The sequence below is a fragment of the Myxine glutinosa genome, chromosome 6 (genome assembly GCF_964187855.1).
Source record: "Myxine glutinosa chromosome 6, kmMyxGlut1.1, whole genome shotgun sequence".
NCBI classification, from domain to species: Eukaryota; Metazoa; Chordata; class Myxini; order Myxiniformes; family Myxinidae; genus Myxine; species Myxine glutinosa.
Genome location: NC_136266.1, coordinates 100,661,159 through 100,683,124, shown reverse-complemented (window position 1 = coordinate 100,683,124; position 21,966 = coordinate 100,661,159). Strand labels below are relative to the sequence as shown.

The following is a 21,966-nucleotide window of genomic DNA, read 5'->3' as shown; positions in this document are numbered from 1 at the left end:
AAGTCGCACTATGGCGGATCAAGACAGCTGGGGTCCGGTAGGGGAGAGTGAGGCAGGGTCGGTCCAGGACCAAATTGAGGGACGCGAGGAGAGCGAAGCAGCGAGGGTAGCAAACGCACAAAATGGCGCCTCGCTGGTCACCGCGCCCGCGACCGTGGCAGCGCCCCCGGTGGATTGGAACTTGTTTTTCATACAAATGAAGGCCCTTATGGCCCAGAATAGCGAACGGTTATAACAAAAGATGGGGTCCAATAGCGAGAAATTGAGGGAGGACATGGGGGCCCAGATCGGAGGGTTAGGGAGTAGAATAGAGGGATTAGACAATAGGTTAGGGGAAATACAGGAGGGGTTAACGGGGGTAGAAAACAGAATGGCCGCTCAAGAGAATCAAATGGAAGGGATGAAAAAAGGGTTAACGGGGGTAGAAAACAGAATGGCCGCTCAAGAGAATCAAATGGAAGGGATGAAAAAAGGGTTAGAGGGGTTAGAAAACACTATGGAAGGCAAATTGAGGGACATGAGGGACCAAGCGGAAAGGGAAATTAACCAAATGGGGCAGCAGATAGAGGGGGTCAGAATGGGGGTAGAAACCAAACTGGATGCTCACAGGGAGGAAATGGAGCAGATGAGGGTGGCATCTGGGCAGGAGATGCAAGTGATGGGAGAGGAGATCAGAAGAGGAGTGAGTGAGGAGGTCGGAGGAGTGCGCGAGGAGGTGAGGCACTGTAAGGAGCACATGGAGAAGGAGGTGAGAAAGGGGACTGTAAAGTTACAAGGGGGCATAGAGGACCTGACGCAGGAGGTGGAACAGCTGACGGAGGGACAAAAAGGACTAACGGAGCAGGTTCAAAGGAATACTGCGGTATTAGGAGGTTTAAAAGCGACACAAAACGACATGAAAAACGACTTAATGGCGACAAAGAGGGAATGTCAGATGGTACGTGAGGGACTGACAACGAGGTTGGACGAGGTGATAGAGGTAATGGAGACGAAGGACCGGCAGGTGAGGACGCACATGGGAACGGTCAAGGTAGCCTTGGAGGACGAGCTTGAGGAGACGTACCGGGGAATAAAAGAGGTGAAGCACAAATTAGAAGAAGTGGAAGAAGGGATGAGCGAAATTAAGAAGCGACGGAGAGGGGATAAGAAAGAGATAAAAGAGGAGATAAAAGAATTGGTCCAAAGTCTGTGTTTGGATCGTGATGATGTGCTCATTAACCGGATGAGGGATTCGCAGGTGATGGAGGAGAAGCGAAGAGGAAGAGGACCCGGTGTAAGTGGTGACCAATATGGTCGTGCGTATGATGCGCCAGGGGATTTAAGAAGCTTGGGGGTCGAGATGGACCCGGGTGTTCGTGAGAGGCCGTTGGTGAAGTGTGCGACAGGTCTGGTGTGCGAAAGAGGAGGTGTGCGAGAAAGTCCGACTCTGGGGTGTGTGAGGAAAAAGTGCGTGCCAAGGAGTGAGGGTGCTGGCGAGAGTGAGTCGGTCGTAGCGCGTGTGCGAGGGGGCACATGGAAGCGCGGTGTGGTGAGTGTTACAGAGGATGTAACGGGAGAGTGTGCGCGAGAAGAGTGTGCGAGAGAAAGGTGTGTAACGGACAGGTGCATGGGGAAAGAGTGCGCTGTCAAGAGTAAGGGTGAGTGCGTTGTCAAGAGTGGTGGTGAGAGTATTGAGAGTGACAAGGAGAGTGAGTTGATTGTGACAGGTGAGCGAGGATGTACACCTGGGATGGAAGGATGCACACCTGGAATGGTAGAGCGTGAGTGGGAATGCACGCTGGAGTTGGTGGTGAGGCACGTGGTTGGGTGTGCGAATGAGGGCACACCTGTGATTGTCACAGAGGAGGTGACCGAGGAGGGGGCGCGAAGCGGTGTATTGGTGAGGTGTGCGAGCAACGAATGTGTGCCACAGTGTTCGGTGGTCAGGTGTGTGACCAAGGCTGTGAGTGGAATGAGGGTACCTGGGTGTGTAAGGAAAGGTACGAGGAGCATGGGCACGGCTGGATGTGTGAGCAAGGAACGGGCTGCGGGATGTAAGCATGCAGGTGAAGCATCGACGTTAGACGGGGTAGAGTTTAGAACGACTTATAGCCGAATCGGGCCCTCGGTGCGTGCTGGGCCTCGCTTTGAACGGCCGCGTCCGTGCTCCACCAGGCGGAGCGGGCGGCAGGATAGGAAGGGTCGTCATGGCGACCACTTTTTGGTGAGGCATTCCGGCAGGCCGAGATCGAGCCATGGGATGGCTCCGTGCCGAGATGGTGCGTGGGATCTCGGCCCGGGTAAACCTCCTTCCCTGCACCGAGTGCCGGACGCATCCAGCCGCTGGCACAAAACAACCAGCATCCATTGCTTGGCTTTACGAAGCCGGGCTTTGGACAGGAATTGGCGCACCGAGAGGCATTATTGAGTAGACTGGGTGATGAGGTTAGTGTTTTGGACCCAAAATTGAAAAAAAAACAAAATTTGGTGATTGGCAAAGGATTGGCAGTAGTGATTGGCAGATGATGGGTAGTGATTGGCAAATTTTTGATTTGTCGAAATTTGATGTGCAAAATTGGTAGTGAGCGATGGGCCCGGTGGGTAAGGCTGGCATCCCTGCCACCCTTCCCATGGTGGGGCAAAGGAGCAATAGCTTATGGGGTATATGGCAGTGAAAACTAGCCCGGGTGGGTTAGGTTGTATGATAGGGATCTAGAGAAGATGACATTAGGTAACGTTAAGATTAGTTAGTGACTGATACCTGTAGTGGGGACGCAGGTAGATTAGTGTGGATGATAATGACGTGGGAGCGCAATAGTTTAAAGGGACGACTGGGAAGCGCAAGTTTCAGAAGGGAGTAGTTAGCTGAGATGATGCCGTGTGTGTGAGAATTGAACAGGTGTGATTGCACAGGTGTGCAACTGGACAGGTGTGTGGAGCAGTGTGTGAGTAGTGAGTGTTGTAGATCAGCGCGAATGCGCTTGGGGAGAGAAGGGTGCAGGTGGCACCAGGTGTGAGAGCACAGGTGTGCAAGTACAGGTGTGTGGAGAGAGTTGGAGTAAGTGGTACGGAGTGGTGTGCATGGTGCGAAGGTGTGGATGGGGGAAGAGTGGACCCTTTTCACGAGTACCCGGGGCGGGTAGTGTAAGTGTTAGGTAGAGGGTACAGGTAAATTGTGGTTGGATATTGGCATCTGTGGTGCGGTGGCAGAATGGTGTTGTGGATGGGTGCATTAGTGTTGTGGAAATGGCTGGGCGTGTAGCCTGTTAGTGTGTGTAGTTGGTTGGGCACTCCACCACTGTGAGGATGTCGGCCAGGTGAGGCCGCAGGTGGGCTCTGGGAGCCGGTAGTTGTGAGTGGGTGCCTGAGGATCCCGGGTGTGGATCGGGCAGCCAGTGCCAGAGAGGGCACCGAGTGGGGAGAGCGCCAGAGGGCCTTCCCCAGGTAGTTAGGTTAGGGTAAGGAGCAGGTAAGCTCGGAGGCAACTGCAGTGGTGGAGGTGTGCAGCTGGGTAGACCCACTGGGAGAGGTACACGCCACAGCCCAGAAATTGTGCGAGGGCACCGGGAGATGAATCGGGGGAGTGAGACCCCAAATTGAAAAGCACCACAGTCTGGCCAATGGGAATTGGTTTTTAGAACCCATAGTGTAAGAGGGCCAATGGTTTGGCCGGAGAAAGACCCCGGGTAGGGTAAAGTTGTTAAAGTCATTTAGGAAATAGTTAGGATTGATGAACCTGTCGCACCATACGCAGCCACTTACCTGTGGTGATGATGATGACTCCACACCTGTGTTTTCTTTGTTTTGTTGCAGGAAATGAAATTGCTGTGTGGATTGTGAGACGCATCACGACGTGGATGAGACATTGGGGTGATTCCATCTCTCCCTCCCTAGGAGGGACTGATGATGAATTGGTGATGGCAAATTATGATGTTGAGTTGGAGATGGCAAATTTTGATGAAAGTTGAAAATGGCAAATTTGATTGGTTAGGAGGGAGAGAAGACGAATTTGGTTTATGGGAGGAACGGGGAAGACAGTAGGGATGTTTGTTGATTTGTAAAGTAGATGTTTATGGGTAGTGTGTGTTGTGTGGATACAGTAAGGGGTAAGGGAGGGGCCATGTAGGTTACCTGGTGGGGGGGGGGCGTACGATAGAAACGTACCTGTCTCACCTGGTTCCCATGTGCCCCCAGTGTGCATCATCTTACATTGCGTGCACTTTTGCACCCTTACCACCTAACTCACTTGTCTTTTCTTTGTCTCCCACCTCCGAGGATCTGGCTTTGGGGTAGAGAGAGAGGAGAGAGAGGTGCTGGCTACGCAGTTGTGGGCCTGCACTTTCGCTGCTTGCTGCTTGGATCGATACACCATATGGACCGCAATGTTTGTGGCCACCCACCATGGACCGCAGCTCTTTTGCGGCCAAGCACCACCCGTGGATGGACCTATGGGTCAACGTGGCACCTATGCCATACAGGTGAACCACTTATAGTTGGCCCCCTGACGGCCACAATAAAGAAATGGACGCGGTTGGCGCCTTTCTTTATTTTGTTTAAAAGAAGTAAGAAGGCCAAGTGCACCACATGAAGGCAAGACCAGCGGCAGAACATCGGCCGGCTGCGACACCACCGGTGATTTGTAAACACTTTATTGGTGCACCGGATGGTGCTCACTGTGTGATGGGGTGGTGGTTGATGCTTGGAAGGGGTGCTCTGCACATTATTAAAGGCCGTAGGCCACAGAGCACTCGTGGGTTGGTGTATCGATGCTAGCATGCGTGCTCTCTCTATGCATAACATCTGCATGTGTTCCTCCAAAAACAGGTCCTGGATCGTAGTGTAAATATCAGCGTAGTCTTGTGTAAATAATGCTCCCTACCGGCTGTATGTTTAGTTTGAGGATTCTTTCCGGATTCGGTTATCCTGTGGGTGTGTTTCTGTGAGGAGAAGGGTGCAACGTCGCAGGGGGACATATTTACTCATTTGTGAATATCTGTAAAACTGTCGCACTCAGGGTAGAGTTAATAGTAGAGGGAACTACATTGCGTGCCACACTAAAGTAGGTAAAAATTTATCGGGTCGGGACGCCCCGAGGGTAGAGAAGGGTGCAATGTTGCGAATATGGAATTTGGCCTCCATATCCGCTTGTAAATATTCCCCTATTTCCCCAATACTCCCCAACTATCCCCAATCCCCCATTCCCTAGTCCCATTGTCTGTAAACAACAATCAGTAGAGCCGACCTTCCCCTTTTTCCCCCATTAAATGTCGTGCCCAGGTCCACCGCATCTCACGTAGACAACTTTCGGACATCTTGCTAGTTATTCTTAGTCTATGTCAGTTAAGGACTCGTTTCCATTACTTCTGACTCTTCGTTGCACCAGAATGTGATTGTATGGCACCAGTAGTGAGTTTAGGACCTTTCCCATACCTCCTTCCATCTTCTTCCCCAAACAACAACTACAACTACAACTACAACTACAACTACAACAACAATTACAACAACAACGACGCTGCGCGGGGGGAGTGTGCGTCATCACACCGGCTCGGTTAGCCGCCATTGACAATGCGCGCCGGACCATGCGCTCCACGGGGTTACCACGAAGGGGCTCCTTGTCAGTCCCCCGTCAAGGGCGGAGCTGGTAACCCCCCCCCGCACGCACCCAATGAGAGGCGACGTGCCGATTCCATCTGGGGCGGAGCTAACGAGCCGAGGGCGTGTCACTCCCCGCCGGAGATACGAAGCGACTCACCGGATGTGAGGTCAGATGCGCCCCCAGCCTGGAGAGAGAAGTTGCCACGTACGAGCGCTGAATACCTCCCCGCATCTCTGGACCGGACCGAGTCGATTCTGACCTTTGAGCCCAGGTGCACCTGGAGCCATCGATCCTGCCTTTCCTAGCCATCAAACCCCGTGTGAGTCAGCCTTTTGTCCCGTTTATCTGTCGTCTGTTGGGAATAATATAAGAGTGTGTCTAAGTGCTTATCTTACTATGCTGTCCCTCTTGTAGTTGTAATCTAACCTTCCGTAACAATATAACCTCCTCCGGAGGTCTTGAGAACCGTATCCCTGGTGTCGCGTCATTTTAATCCCAGCCATGTGTCTTTTCCTTCATTGATCTAGCGTAGCGCGATTAGTCAACGTTCGGGTATAATCGGGTAACTTGTGCAGACGTGGTCATACCAAACCGCTCGGTAAATAACATCTAAGCCACGTCTGTAACAATATATATATATATATATATATATATATATATATATATATATATATATATATATATATATATGTATATACATCTGTTTGGTACAGCAGAGTGAGAAAAAGAGTCAGTCACTAGTTGCCTTGCTGTGTACAATATTGTGCCGGTGTGTTCGTGTATTGCTTGTTTTTTGTGGCCTTGCTCTTCATCCTTATATCGACCCATAGTGGCTTGTTCAGGTCACATGCATTGTAAAAGTCTTGTTGTAAGGTTGCATGTCGGACCCCTTGTGTCATTGTGCCATCTGCTGCCCATTGCAGATATAGTTTATGACATCACCAGGTTGGTGGGGTTATGCCCACACCCTGGCTTTTTAGGGGGGGTGGGGGGGGGGGGGGAGGCTCTTTCTTCGGGCCTATCTGCTTACTTGACCTGTTTGATTTATTAATGACATTATATATTGAGTGTTCAACTGTCCAGTCTCCATTCATACCCATGCCAATTTGACCACAGCATGTTTGTGAAGTCAGGACACACTATATAACCCATCAAAAGTCCTCCCTTCCAAACCAGCACATAGCCAAGTGCGCAGGCTTATTAAACATCACCTCCATTTACAGTCCCAGCTATCAACCTCATTTTTTTCACACATCCTTCCAGAATTCCACATCTGCTTACCCTCCTCGATTCTACCCTCAATGCTCACCTCCATTCCTTCTTCACGCTCTTCTCTTTACCATAGAACCAACTCCATGTCTGTCTCATGCTCCTCCCTCCATTCCTTCAATGCTGTTGTGCATCATCAATTCCTGCTTTATCTCTGCTGTCCACGTATCACTGACCTGCTCTCCCTCCCCTCCTGTACCTCCCCTTTTCCCCAAACCCACTTAATTTCTGCCACTGATTTACGTGACTGTTCCCTTTTGATCCACCCAGTCTGTGAATCTTTGGTGTGTGTTTCCGTGCGCATGTGTGTGCGTGCGCGTGCATCCTTAACATGCAAATCACACCTGATCTTGTGAAATATTCCATAGTGCAGTCAGGTGTTGAAATTGTACACTGTGATTATTTGTCATAAAAGCAATCAGAAAGTTCTAGACCTGCAGAGGTGTACTATAAAAGTAAGGGTGTGAAGGTTGTGGCTATAAATTCCAGCAAAGAAATAGCCGACTGTGTGTGCTGGTGGTACAAGAGTATGAAAACTAAAGCATAAAACAGTTTTTATCAGCTGTGAACAAATCTGCCATATACGTGGTGATATCTTTGTGTGATATGAATGTGTGGTGATCACTGTGGCTCTTGGGAAGCAAATATCACACGACAAGCATATAGAAAGCAAAGTCTTCGCTAGTGAGGGCTACTCCATGCGGTGGATTGCAGCATGACATCATGTTTCAGCAGAAGATGTCGGCAAGACTCTGAGGAGGATACGAGAAACTGGTATTGTTGATCACAGAAATGGTTGAGGAATAGTTCAAACTCTCCAAAAGTGATAACTATTTCAGGATATGTTCTCTATATAAACATACTCTTATGTATGTTCTCCATATGTTCGATATCGATCCATTAGAGATCTCGTGAGAGTCACTTAAACTGAAAGTATGGCTGTTAACGTTTCTTCAAGAACTGTAAGATTAAGTGCAAAGTGGTATTGTTGGAGTTCAAGGTGCCCGAAAGCCTTTGCTGACTTTGCATCTCTATTTTGCCTCTCCTTCACAAAGGTTTCTTTTTTCTCTGAATAATAGCCACATTCATTTACTTTTCATGCTTTTTCATAAGGAATGCATGAATTCAGTTTTTTAATATTACATTGATATATGTACGTATAAGATATAACATTGTTGAGAAAATTGCGAAATCTCAACAATTGCGAATTATCGTTGAGAGAGAGGAAGACGAATGATGAATTGCAAAAGATTATGGGAATAGAGCCTGTGATTGATGCTGTGAAGAGGAACAGGTTGAGATGGTTTGGTCATGTGTTGAGGAAGGATGAAAGTGACTGGTTGAGAAGAGTGATGGAAATGAATGTAGAAGGAAGTAGAGGACGGGGAAGACCGAGAAAGACTTGGCTGAAGGTGGTGGAAGAAGAAATGCGGGCAAGGGGGTTAACAAGGGGAGATGCAGAAAATAGGGCAAGATGGAGAAGATTGTCATGGGGACCGCAAGGCTAACCCCCGCTCTAGCAGGGAAAATGGCCTTAAAATGCCTGTTGTTGTTGTTGTTGTATACGTATAATATATAATTTCCCTCCGGCTTTCTTTCTCCCTTTCATTGCACTTATTTGCATTCATATAAATTAGTTCGGATAATCTTCATGCATATCTCTCCATTAACCAAATATTTATTTCACTGGAACTGCAACCACAATGCAAAAGACTTTGTTTCATTTCATTATTTTCCTCTTTCTCTGAGTATCACCTGGATCTGTGGTTAGTTGTTTTCCTGCTATAGTGTAAAACCATTGGCAGTTCCTTTGTACAACCTGTCGTTGAATGGATACAGTGTGAACCTTCTAATTTGAGATGTTGCCCACCTATAATGGCCTATTTCACTTTCTTGAGATTCAATAGTTTGTAATAGTGTAACTTGCCATCTCTGGAAACTAGAGTTTCAGCAGTCTTCCAATAATGGAAGGCATTTGTATTCACAGCAGGCCTGGTGAATTTTGCACAACAAGAAACTATCAGCAATATTTCAATTGAATACTGGTTAGAAGAAGGGTTGAGTACCGGTAGAGCTTCATTCAAAGTACACCACCCCCATTCCAAATAAATAAATAATATATCCTCCAACTCCAGTGCATGACATTGCCATGGCTCCTTTGGTGCCCGGCGATGCCGCCTTGCAGCACATGGAGATGCAATTGCGAGGGAGCGGTGCACAATAATTGATTGATTAAATGATTAATTGTGTAATAAAAATAAATAATAATCGTAAAATAATTGATTTCTTAATCAATTGGTTAATAGCATACCTAAACCACCACTGTTTCATCCGAATGTGTAACTTTATGAAAATTAATCAATTGTCTAATTAATCGAAAAACTAAATAATTAATTGATTAATCAATAAATCAAAAATACTCTTTATAGCAAAATCACTTGGTCACTGCCATGTCCAAATAGCCTGGTGTTGGCTTAGCGGTTAGGGTGCCGGCTTGGGATCCTAGGATCCTGGGTTAGAATCCCGATCGATCGCTGAATTAACGCCAGGGGGGTTGACTCAGCCTGTCATCCTTCCGAGGTCGGCAAATTGAGTACCAGCTTGCTGGGTGAATGATCCGGGTGTGTACCCCGGTTTAGAATAGATACACCGTATCCCTGCGCATCGTAAGAGCGTGACCAAGGGTTGGCGTCAGGAAGGGCATCCGGCCATAAAAACATTGCCTCAAACAGGGAACCATGATTGTCATGGGGCCCGCAAGGCTAACCCCTGCTCTAGCGGGGAAAATGGCCTTAAAACGATCATTCATTCATATTCATACTGCCATGTCCAAATATCGGCTTCCTATATGCTGTAAATAGGGCAAATATAGGGCAAAATGGAGAAGATTGTCATGGGGACCGCAAGGCTAACCCCTGCTCTTGCAGGGAAAATGGCCTTAAAATGCCTGTTGTTGTTGTTGTTGTATATACTGTAAATACTGCAAATATAGTTCTGTAAATATATCTCCGTCAATTAATTGATTAATCAAAAAATATTGTTTTTGCCAAAGCATTTGTTCACTAATGTGTCCAAATTTCAGCTTCCTCGCTCAAAGTTAGCTGAGATATCGCCCGGACAAATAAATAAACAAGAAAACAAACAAGAAAATAAACGGAGTAAAAATTTAGTACTCCCTTTCCCCCTTCAGTGCCCAAAGATGACCGTGCAGCGCTTGGAGATGGAATAGGGAGGGGGGTGTGCAATAAATGCTCTTGAGTGGCCCAGTCAAAGTCCTGACTTAAACTCAATTGAACATTTATAGCGAGACTTGAAGATTGTCGTCTATGGACGATCCTGATCGAACTTGGCAGAACTTGAACAATTTGCACGTGAAGAATAGGCAAAGATTTCACCATCTCACTATGCAAAGCTGGTAGATCTACCCAAAAAGACTTATAGCAGTCATTGCTACAAAAGGTGCTTCCACCAAGTACTGACCTAAGGGGCTGAATACTTTTGCAACCAGTGAATTTTGATTTGAACATGTTTTTTGCAGCAATTCCTGACACGTAACCTCCAACTATAGCAGTGTTTAGTTTAATGATTTCAGTTATGAATAAAAAAGGTAGGGGGTGAATACTTTTGCTGGCCACTGTAAATATAGCTTTGTGTATTTTCACATCATGAAGATATCCTTTGCCAAAGTTGGTTATCTTTACTTGGTAAAGACACAGAGCATCGTCTTTCCAATTGCAGTCATATATTAAATAAATCGCCAAAGGAGATACTTCCACAAGGTCCACAAGGTCAAAGAGTCCATGCAATGGTAGCGATCCGTCAGGAGTTTGTGTAGCACAAGCCCGTTCACTCGGTCCTTGCACTAACCCACATTGTCACGAGTTTACAGTCCAGGTGAGCTGGGCTCGGCAAGCTGATAAAGTTCGCTAAGTCTTTAGTTGTGCAGAGGCATAGCCCTTTCTCTCAGATACTTTCCTAAGGATTTTTGCCTTATTCTAGAAGCTTGTGAGCCATTCCTAGTAACAATCCTTATCTTGCACACACGATATACTTTATGTTGCAGTTTCCAGGGGTTTTTGTGCATGCACATCGAGCATTCTGGGTGGGATTACTTCATTTCAAAAGTCACATTATCTTGTGCTGGTGTGGGAATAATTGCTTGTTCAAATATTGTTGTCTTTGAATGCTCGTAATTTGTACTTTCCTTTCGGCATCTCTTACACTTTTTACATCACTTGCAATATGTTTTCACGGCAGCGGCTTGCAGATGTGACTGAGCTTACTAAGTCCGTCTTGTTTTCATTATTGCAGTGCCCATTCCCATCACATCGTCAAGCACCCCCTCTCGATTCTCAAGTTCTTCTCCTACACCTGGATGTCCCTTAGGTATGTAATACCCTCTTCCAAGATAAACTCTCACCTCATTGCTGTTTATAAGGAGAAACATCCATACGATTTCCAACAGAGCTTGCTTCAGAAGTTTTTTTTGTTTGTTTTTAAACAGTGAAGCCGCTTCAATATTTAGCCTTCCTTTCATCCTTCCATCAATCTTTGATTCCGTCAAGAAGCAGAACATTTTTAACCCACCGTGTTTAATTCTAATGGGTTTTAAAGTGTAATTCTAGCGGGTTCTAAAGGGTATTTCTGATGGGTTTTAACGGTAATTCTAACAGGTTTTAAAGGGTTCTAAAGGTTTCGAAAGAGTAATTCCAATGGGTTTCATTGATTTCTAGGCTTTGCCTATTTCATATTTAAAATGCCATACTGAACCACTTCCTTTGGACACGGGTCTGATTTTTTTAAAATTATTATTGTTCGGACAGCTTGTGCTTCATTTGAAGAACCATTTATTAGTTTTTAAAAATTGCGGTATTTTGAAAGTCCCTTTGATGAATTCCTACTTCAGGTTTAGTTTAATTTTTGCATTTCAAGTATTACAGTGTAAACTAGAACAGCACTCTGTGGAGAGCATACCTCCACCAAGCTGAACAGTTTATGTTATCCCACTGATAGGGCAGATCTGGATCTGGACCTGAACCAACATCTAATTGGCTTGTCTAATCTTGTTGCCTAACCAACTCATCCACCTCATTTTGGCATACCTCCTCCACAACTTTTTGAAATGTCATGCTATACAGTATATTGTTTTGGCCCTATCATTCAATGGTGATGACTCACTTATAAAACTTTTTAAAAACTCTCGTATCTGGGTTTGTATTTGGATCATCACCAAAATCGAAATGATTTCTCCTTGTCACACACCCAACCTGTACACCAAGTTTTTGCTGAATCCGTCCATAACTTTTTGAGATATCATGCTATATATCGGTTTTAGCCCTATCGCTCAATGGTGAAGAATCGCTTTAAAAAATTATCTGATCTGGATTCAAATCTTCACCAAAATTGAATCAAGTCTTCCTTGTCACACACACAATCTCTCCACCAAGTTTCGTCCAAATCAGTCCATAACTTTTTGAGATATCATGTCATATATCGGTTTTAGCCCTATCGCTCAATGGTGAAGAATCTTTTAAAAAATTATCGGATCCACATCCGGATCTTCACCAAAATCGAATCATTTCGTCCTTGTCACATACCCAACCTCTCCACCAAATTTCATCCGAATCCATCCACTACTTTGAGATATCCTGCTCACAGACAAACAAACAGACAGATATGGGTGAAAACATAACTTCCATCCATCTTCGGTGGTGGAGGTAACAATGTTTTTTTTTTTTTTTTTTTTTTTTTTTTTGTATACAAGATCGAGACTCGTGAAAGAGCGAACATTAATCACACAGAAAGACAAACCGACACATAAAACATATAACATCGGGAGCGGTAGACAAGATGGGGAGAGAGGGGGAAGGACACAAACACAACATTTGAGAGCAGGGACCGAGAGACATGGAGACATTGAGAGATCTGTGGGAGGGAGAGGGCTTTGGGGGAGAGGCATGGGAAGGGTGGGTGGGAGAGGTATAAAACATATGGACACTGCCAGGACTTCCAGGAAAGAAGTTGGAATTTCAAACAAGGTGGATCTGGGGTGAATTAGTGGGGGTAGAAAAGATCAAGGTTTTGGATGGGGGAAGATAAGAGATGGTGGTGAACAGCTGTTTTAAAGACCTGGAGGGAGGAGTGGGATTGGAGGGAGTGTGGGAGTTTGTTCCAGAGGCGGGAGAAAAGTGGAATGAAAGAGTGAAGGTGAGCAGAGAGCCGAGATTTCGGCAGTTTAACCATCAGAGGGTTGCTGGCAGATCTTGTGCGACCTGTAGGAATATTTGGGGGACAGAGCACAGAGAGAGCTGGGGGAGCAAGGCCGGAGAGGAGTCGGTAGAAGACAGAAAGACCACATACCTGCCTGCGGTGAGTGAGTGAAAGGCCCTCAGAGATAGCTTCATCGCGGGAGATTCCAATGATTCTGAAAGCTTTGGTTTCAACAGCGTGAAGCAGAGCTAGGTGTGAGGCAGGAGCACCGGCCCATAGGGGAGAACAGTATTCCATTGAGCTGCGGATGAAAGCCTTGTATGTGGTGAGGAGCTCAGGTGTGCCGAGGAAGGACTTCGCACGACGGAGGATGCGCAGTCGGCGACTGGCTTTGGAGGCCAGCTTGGAAATGTGGTTTTCCCAAGAAAGATCATGGCAGATAGTGAGACCCAAAAGCTTGAGCGAAATAACTTCTTGGAGAGGATTGTTGAGAAAGTAGATGGGAGGGTTGTCCAGTCGATCTTTTCGGAGAGACATAGTAAGAGTGTGAGATTTGTCAGGATTGAAAGACATGTTCCACTTGTTTGACCAGTCTGTGATTTTGTCCAGGTCTTCAGAGAGTGAGGAGGCTGCAGACTGCCGATCTGAGGGAAGAGGAATGGAGCGGCAGAGAGTGGAGTCATCAGCAAAGAGATAGAGAGGATTTTCCAGAGAGTCGGAGAGATCATTGATAAAGACCAGAAAAAGCACAGGGCCCAGAACACTGCCTTGGGGAACTCCAGCCGGAACAGGAAGGGGAGATGAGAGAAATCGATTCAGGGCCACACGTTGACTACGACCAGAGAGGAAGTCCGCAAGCCATGCATGGAGATTTCCATGCATACCATAGGAGGAGAGTTTGGTGAGCAGAGCTGGGTGCCAGACCGTATCGAAGGCACGTGATATGTCAAGGGAGACAGCTCTGATTTCCTGTTTGGCATTGAGGACCTCCATCCATTGTTGAGACAGCAGAAGCAGCATGTCCAGAGTAGAGTGACCTGGTCTGAAACCAAATTGATGATCAGAGATCAAGCCATTGGAGAAGAGGAAAGATTTCATATCCGAAGCAATGATGGATTCCATGACTTTGCTGATAAATTGGGAGCAGGCTGATTGGTCTGTAGTTGCAAGGATCTGTTTTTGCACCTTTTTTGTGTAAAGCGGTAATGTTTGCTGATTTCCAGGATGCTGGCAGATGACCTTGAGCAAACGATAGGGTGAAAAGAACAGAGAGAGGGTGAGATAGAGCGGCAGAGCAGGATTTTAGGACCCTTGGGCTGATGCCGTCTGGTCCAGTTGCAGAATCAGAGTCGAGGTTTGACAAAAACTCCTCCACCTTGTCAGGAGAGAAGGACACAGAGTCCAGGAGCAGTTGGGTTCGACTGGGAAAGGTGGGAACAGAGAGAGATGGGTTTGGGACTAAAGATTTTGAGGCAAACACAGAGTTGAGGCATTCGGCTTTGTCACGTGCGATGTCAACTGTGTGGACATTTGAGGTAAGGGAGGGGATGGAGGGGGAACAAACACCAGAAACGGATTTGACCAGACGCCACCAGGATTTGGAGGAAGGAGACAGGTTTGAGAGTTCATTCTTGAGTGTGGAGAGATAGTGCTTCCTGGCACTCCTGAGGGTAGACACACACTTGTTCCGAGCTTGGTGGAAGGAACTGAGATTGCCTTCAGTTGGATTTGCCTTCCAAGAGGCAAAGGCAAGTTGTTTCAGGGCAACTGCCTCACCACAAGATTCAGTGTACCATAGATTTTGTACCATAGATTCAGTGTACCATATTTTAGATTAAACTAGAATGCACTCAATGGAGATGCTGACTTGCATCATTATGTTTGTCTTCTTAGAAGTAATGGTTGTTTTCGTGATTTGAATGTAGTAGAACAATAATTGTAGAAGTGAACTAACTCTCTGCATGCATCTTCCCAATATGTAGTGATCATAAATGTCTCCCAATCTGGTCATTATGACGTCACATTATGGTCACAATCACATTTAAGGTCACAATATGGTCACAATCTCTTATTATGATGCCTTTTTATTACACACTTTTATTTAAATTCATCTGAACTTTGTTTGTTTGTCCCGTTTCAAATCTTTGAGCTGTTCGTTTTCTAGGTTCCCTGCGTCCTAGAGAGCTGAAATTTGGCCCACGGTCTTCTTTTCTGCTACATTTTCATCTATCAAAATTTAATTTTAAAAATACGAAGAAAAAAAAAAAAGGTTTAAAACTTTTTTTAAAATAAGTGTGTAGCCCTAAAACATGTTTTTTTCGTTTACTTGTTACCCTCGCCAGGGAAGAGGGTATTGCATTTGAGTCCGTTTGTCTGTCCGCACAGAATGAACATTTTCTCTGCAACTGTTGGTCCGATTGACAGGAAATTTTCACCATAGGTGCACCTCCTCCTGTAGAATTTTGTAATGATAATTGTGACGTCAGAGGTCACGTGGTACAGGTGCCATCTTGGAAAACCGATAATGTTTGCACCTCTATATCTCCAAAAGTGCTGCATAGAAAAAATTGAGAGATGGCTCATTGTAAAGAACTCTCCATGTGGAATAACATATGTTAATGATGATGTCATAGGTGCCTCCATTATGACGTCAAAATTTCGACAAGTACAAAACTTCGTCCGATCAAGATGAAATTTTTGAGTGCCATCTCGGGATAAATTGGTGAAGAAAAAATGATGACGTCATCGGTCACGTGGTCAGGCCGCCATATTTGTTTTAACGCAAAAGCTTTAAAAACTACTAAAAACACGTCCTGGCGAGGGTCTGCAATCTCTAATTGCTCTTTCTTGTTAGTTTCTAATGTATTTATTATGAGGATGTGCTGAGAGGTAATGCCTCCTATTATTTTTCTCCAAACAAGTAAAGATGTTAAAATTAAACCAAGCCAGTTACTAGCATCAATCTTTATTCTACCATTGCACGTATTTATTTCTGAACATAATCACCACTGCGAGCCACACATTTCTGCCAACGTTCAAGTAGTTTTGTGATGCCATCCCGATAGAACTGTGGTTCCTGTTGACTTAACCAGCGCTTCACAGCAGCCTTGACATCATCGATGGCAGAAAAATGTTCTCCACAAAGGTGATCATAAAATTGAGGGAAGAGATGAAAATCTGATGGAGCCAAGTCTAGGCTGCTCTTTCTTGTTAGTGTGTAGCCTTAACCACCTTATGGTACTACTCCATTGACTATCTTACTCACAGGATGGTAACGGTGCACCCAACTGTCATCTCCAGTCATGTCATCCCAACTCTCATCTTCACGCTTTACAGCATTGACAAAATCGTGCTGCCCCTCTGCCATCTTGACAAGCGTAGCAGTGAGACATCTAGTGTTAGAATTGTGAAACTTCGCACCTAGTGGCAGGCAGAACCAATGTGTGGACTTTTCTCTGTTTCATTTGAATATCTTTAGCTGGTTTTGAGAAAAGCATTAGGAGGCAATACTTTTCAGCATGCCCTTGTAATTTGTTGTTTTGGGTATTAATCTTTGATTGAATGAATGAATGAATGATCGTTTTAAGGCCATTTTTCCCAGCTGGAGCGGGGGTTAGCCTTGCGGGTCCCATGACAATCATGGTTCCCTGTTTGAGGCAATGTTTTTATGGCCGGATGCCCTTCCTGACGCCAATCCATGGTCGCCTCTTATGATGCGCAGGGATACGGTGTACCTATTCTAACCGGGGTACACACCTTTGATTGTACTCTGTATTTGTCTTTGACTTTAATAAAGCAAACTGCTTGGCCAATTTTCCTCAAATTTTGCATACGGGTCTGGGATACCCATGGTTCAGGATGCATGGTGCAAAATAAATTTGGCCCCCTTAACCACCCCCTGTTATTTGGCCCCCTGTTAGGATGCATGGTGCAAAATAAATTTGGCCCCCTTAACCACCCCTTTGCCCCCACCCCTCCCAAGGATGTGGAAATAACACCTAAGCTTGGGTCTAGATTAATATTTATGTAGCTTTGTTCGTACCTTTTTTAACTATCACTTTTTTCGCATTAAGCATTATTATTCTGATCACGTGGGTGATGACGTGTTTTCTTCTCCCATTTCTCCCTCGCTTCCCTCTCTTCCAGAGAGACATGGCAAATGCCTCTATGATATCCTGACTTTACTGTTTCGTTTACTTGTTACCTTAAGGTACCTTACTCTTAAGAGTCTTCGTTGGGTCGCTTGCTTAATAGCCTGGTGTTGGCTTAGCGGTTAGGGTGCCGGCTTGGGATCCTAGGATCCTGGGTTCGAATCCCGGTCAATTGCTGAATTGGTACTCTGGATACCAGACTCAGCCTGTCATCCTTCCGAGGTCGGCAAATTGAATACCAGTTCACTGGTAATTCCCTGTGTGTGTCGCAAGAGGTGACTAACAGGGTTGGTGGCAGGAAGGGCATCCGGCCATAAAACATTGCTTCAAAAAGGGGACCAAGGTGCCCGAAAAAGGCCAACCCCTGCTCTACTGGGAAAAATGGCCTCTAAAGGTGGTTCTTCGTTGGGTCTCTTGCTTTAATCAATCGGAGCACATTGGACCTAATATGCCCACCAAATTATATGTACAGCTGCTTTTCGGATCTGAAGGGTCTGTTAAACTCACCATTACATGCTTGTGAAGACGGCATGAAGTCCTGGAGATGGCGAAGCTTTTGGGGGGGTGAAAACTTTCTCTAATTGTTGGTTTGTTTCCTGCAGGTGGCTGCTCTTCAGGAAACCTAACGGCTGTGATTTGAAGTCCAAGCACCTTTCTATTCAACTTTTCATTCGCTGTTACTTTGCTTTTTTCCCATTGACTTTCTCCCTTCTTTCCCCTCTTTTTTCTTCCTCACTCTTTTCATTCCCATTCATCTTTGATAAAGGATCTCATTTATTTTTCCATTTTTCTTATTCTTACCTTTTCTCCTTGCATTTTCATTCACTTTTTTACATCATTTTTTTTTTACTATTTGGCTAATATTGCAGCTTCCGAATTTCTTCAATTAGTGTAAAGCTCTACTTTTTCCCATCCTCTGTTCTTTTATTAACATCTCATCATTTAATTTTTCGCCCCATTGGCTCTTGATCTCTCTCTCCATGTTGTTTTTGCCATTTTCATCTTTTCAGTCGTATTGATCTTCATCATTGATTCATCAGTGTAACATACTCCATATTTGCTGTTGTCCTACCTTTTATTTATTTACCACCGACCCCTCTCCTGCCACCCACCTTAACTTTTGTCCATACCTTCCCCCTAATTGCTCCTTTCTTTACTTTCATCTCTAACTTCATTGTTTTCATTCTTTCCTCTGTATCATCTTTCACAAGGCCATATCAAATTTTGCCTTCCATTCTTATCGACCTTTCTGTAATTTCTCTCATAATGCAAGCTTATGAAACCCTAATTCTGCACTACAACCATACAGGAAAACTTGCCGGACGCCTTCCTCCCTCATCAGCTAATCCAACACCAGGCATTTCACAGGAAGATTTAGCTTCCAAGGTTCTCCTTTCCTTACTCTGTGTGACTATCATCATTGAAAATCTGATGGTACTCATCGTGATCTTTTTTCGCTTGTGGAATCCTTCACCAATCTACCTATTCATTGCAAACCTTGCTGCAACTGACCTCCTGGCTGGCCTGAGTTATCTCATAAACCTTCAACTGTCTGGTCCAAGAACATTTGAACTTTCAATAAATGCGTGGTTTGCGAGGGAGGCATCTGTCTTTGTTGCCCTTGCTGCATCTGTTTTTGGCCTTCTTGCCATTGCTCTGGAGAGATATGTCTCACTGACACGATATCGCCTTTATAGTACAACAGGTGGCCGAAGCAGGGTCGCAATCGCTGTGGTTAGTTGTTGGGCCTTAGCAATCATGTTAGGCTGCCTGCCTGGGATTGGATGGAACTGCATCGGGAAATTGGAGAATTGCTCAACAGTGCTGCCTCTTTATGACCGCAACTACATTCTGTTCGCCATCTTATTCTTAAGTGGTGCACTCATTGCCGTGGTTACAATTTACGGAAAAATCTACACCTTGGTGAAGACATCACGCAGACAGGTTAGTCAACTGACTTGTATTTTACTAAAATTCTGTCCCTAAAATAATCAGTGTTTCTACCAACCCCATCTTACCTCCCTGCTTTTAACAGCACTTGTCAAATCCGATAACCATATTGCATTTTGATGTGTATTCAAAACTTTTCCTGTCTCTTTGCACTTGTATATGGATGTCAAATATCCAACAGGGTAATTTTTAAGAGAATGTCATTGTTGTCATTGCTTTTAAATTTTATACTTGATGTTACACATTCGGTTGATGCTTGCTTTAGTGTAGGGGGAGGAGGCGTGGGTGTTTCATTAGTTAACACACATTTTGGTCTATAATTGTCTTGAACCACCAACTTACCAGATCGTTGAGACTGTCATATGTTTAAGCTAGGGGTTGGGGTGGGAGGAGGTAGGGGAAGGGGTGGAAGGAGAGAGGGGAAGGGATGGGGTGGCAGTCTAATGGGGTTGCGGGGGTGGGAAAAGGTGGAAGGAGAGAGGGGAAGGGATGGGGTGGCAGTCTAAGAGGGTTGCGGGGGGTGGGAAAAGGTGGAAGGAGAGAGGGGAAGGAATGGGGTGGGAGTTTGGGGGGGAGTGGGGTGGGAAATGGTGGGAGGAGGTAGAGGAAGGGGTGGGAATCTGAGGGGAGGTGGGAAAAGGTGGGAGGAGGTAGAGGAAGGGGTGGGAGTCTGGGGGCTGGGGTGGGAAAGGGTGGGGGTCTGGAGGGAATGAGTTGGGTGGGAGGAGGCAGGGGAAGGTGTGGGATGAGGGAGGGGAAGGGATGGGAGGAGAGACCTGGTGTTGCCCAGCAACAGGTGGTCGAAGCAGGGTTTTCCAGGTACTTTTGCTAGTGAGAAAAAACAAATGTAGCTGTTGGTGTTATATAAATCACTGATACCAAGCTTGGTTCCAATTCAAGAAGGTTGTTTTGCTAGAAATGCCAGCTGGGAAGGAGGATATTCATCCTTAGGTTATAATTTAAACTTGTATAGTTAATTTTTGATATGCTAAACAAGTTCAGCTGCTTTAGGTTTGTATTATTTATTTTTTCTCCAATTAGTTTGTCTTTTTTTAGATTTTTTTAAAATGTTTTTTAAATTTTCTCATAATTAAAACATTTGTTACCCTACTACCTACATTTATGTAAAAACACTTACCTAGACCTGCATTGTTAAAATCTAATGCAGTTTTAAATTAGTAGTCAAAGAAAATCTAAAAAATTCATCACTATTTGCAACGTCTTAAGAGTCATAATATTATAGTACAGGTAACGCAGAAATATTGAAACTTTTTGTAAGTAACATCTGAAGATGTGTTAGATGTGTGTTCTTTTATGAAACAAGTTTTTGTTTTATTCCATCAAGCATCAAATAAAATCTTGAATTCCATGTATATTATACGTATGTTTGTAGCTATTGTTCCACATCTCCCGCAAGGTGTGGAACAAGTACATTATTTATTTTGGTTCTGTGGACTTGTCATGACTCCTTCCCCTTTGCCTATCTGCATCCCAGCTGAATGTGTGCATCTCCTTGAGTGAGGAAAGAGAACGGGCCACCTTACTTCGCTCACTATTCCTCCTTGTCTTGTGCTTCCTCCTTTGTTGGGGACCGCTGTTTGGTCTACTTGTCACGGACACGTTTTGCTCTCCGAAGCATTGTTCCATTCTTCACCACGAACACTGGTTTTTGGCTTTAGCACTGGCCAACTCGGTGTTGAATCCACCCCTTTATCCTTTGGCCTCTCGCAAGTTACGCTTTGCCTGCTTCAAGCTGCCTTGTTTCTGTTGTTGCCATCACTGTTGTGAGGGAAGGTGCATGGAGGACCAGGAAACAGAACTTGGAACTGGATATACAGTTGGGTCTCCATTTGGACAATGGACCAGGGTTGGAACTGGAAGCACTCCAGCTGGACCCATGGCTGGAAGAGCGGATGAAACTCGGTCTGGAGTTAATCCAATTTTGAACGCGCCTTGTTTCTTGCTTGCTGGTTCGGCAACAAATGAAGGGGACATAAGACACTGAAAGAGAAAGGAGGTTGGCCACTTCTCTAGATGTTTGAATCAATAATCTCTCATCTCATCAATGCCTGTGTCGGTTTAATGACTGATAAAGGATAGAATTATTGAGTACATATTTTACAATCCATGCATATCCTCAAGATAATCTATTCAAGCTAATGTCGCCAACCAGCACTCAAGAGCTTAACTCAGTTGTGCAGTATCGATTGTTGTTAGAACAAAATAAAAACTGTTTTTCTTGTATGGTTTGCATCAGTGATGTCAGTAAGTGAACGAAGATAAGAGGGATTAGGACATGCAATGATCAGTGTTTCTCTTTGTCACTTAGACATGAAAAAGGTAAGGTGGTGATATTCATGGAGAGGCTTTTCCTTGTGATGACTTATTTATTGTCTGAGCGCTTGTCTCATTTCACTTTGACCTTGGATTCAATTCACACATACCTTGTTGATTTCTCTCATCTTTGACTTCTTTGCCATTTATGTAAAATCTTACTGACGTCTCTTTATGTCACCGTCCTGCATGGAATACATTGTTTCTGTAATAACAAAAAAATTATAATAAAAGCGGTACGACAGTCCCTGCCTTCTCCCTGCACCACAGATGGCTTTGCCGGGACATTTAAACAGTGTACAAACTGTTTCTCGTTGCATATTCAGCCTTAAATAGTTGATACCTATTGAAGAGGAAGAGTTTATACAAAAATCTGAGCAACCTTCTCAATCTGAGATGAGGGTAAAGATGAATTGAAAAATTCAAGGCTTTTTCATATATTTTTAAATACAGAGACTTATTTTTATATTCATTTTC

The 21,966-nt window shown here is 45.0% G+C and overlaps 1 protein-coding gene across 3 annotated transcripts in view; it reads left to right on the top strand.

Moving 5' to 3' along the window:
- LOC137430117 (sphingosine 1-phosphate receptor 3) overlaps positions 1–21,736 on the top strand; it is a 62,041-nt gene extending 40,305 nt beyond the window's left edge. For all 3 annotated transcript variants that reach the window (XM_068120684.2, XM_068120686.2, XM_068120685.2), the window contains 3 exons: positions 11,156–11,230; positions 17,808–19,149; positions 20,651–21,736. In XM_068120684.2, the coding sequence (XP_067976785.1) occupies positions 18,472–19,149; positions 20,651–21,160 (1,188 nt within the window). In that variant the 5' untranslated portion in view covers positions 11,156–11,230; positions 17,808–18,471 and the 3' untranslated portion in view covers positions 21,161–21,736. The remainder of the gene's footprint in view (positions 1–11,155; positions 11,231–17,807; positions 19,150–20,650) is intronic.
- The last annotated feature ends 230 nt before the right edge of the window (positions 21,737–21,966 follow it).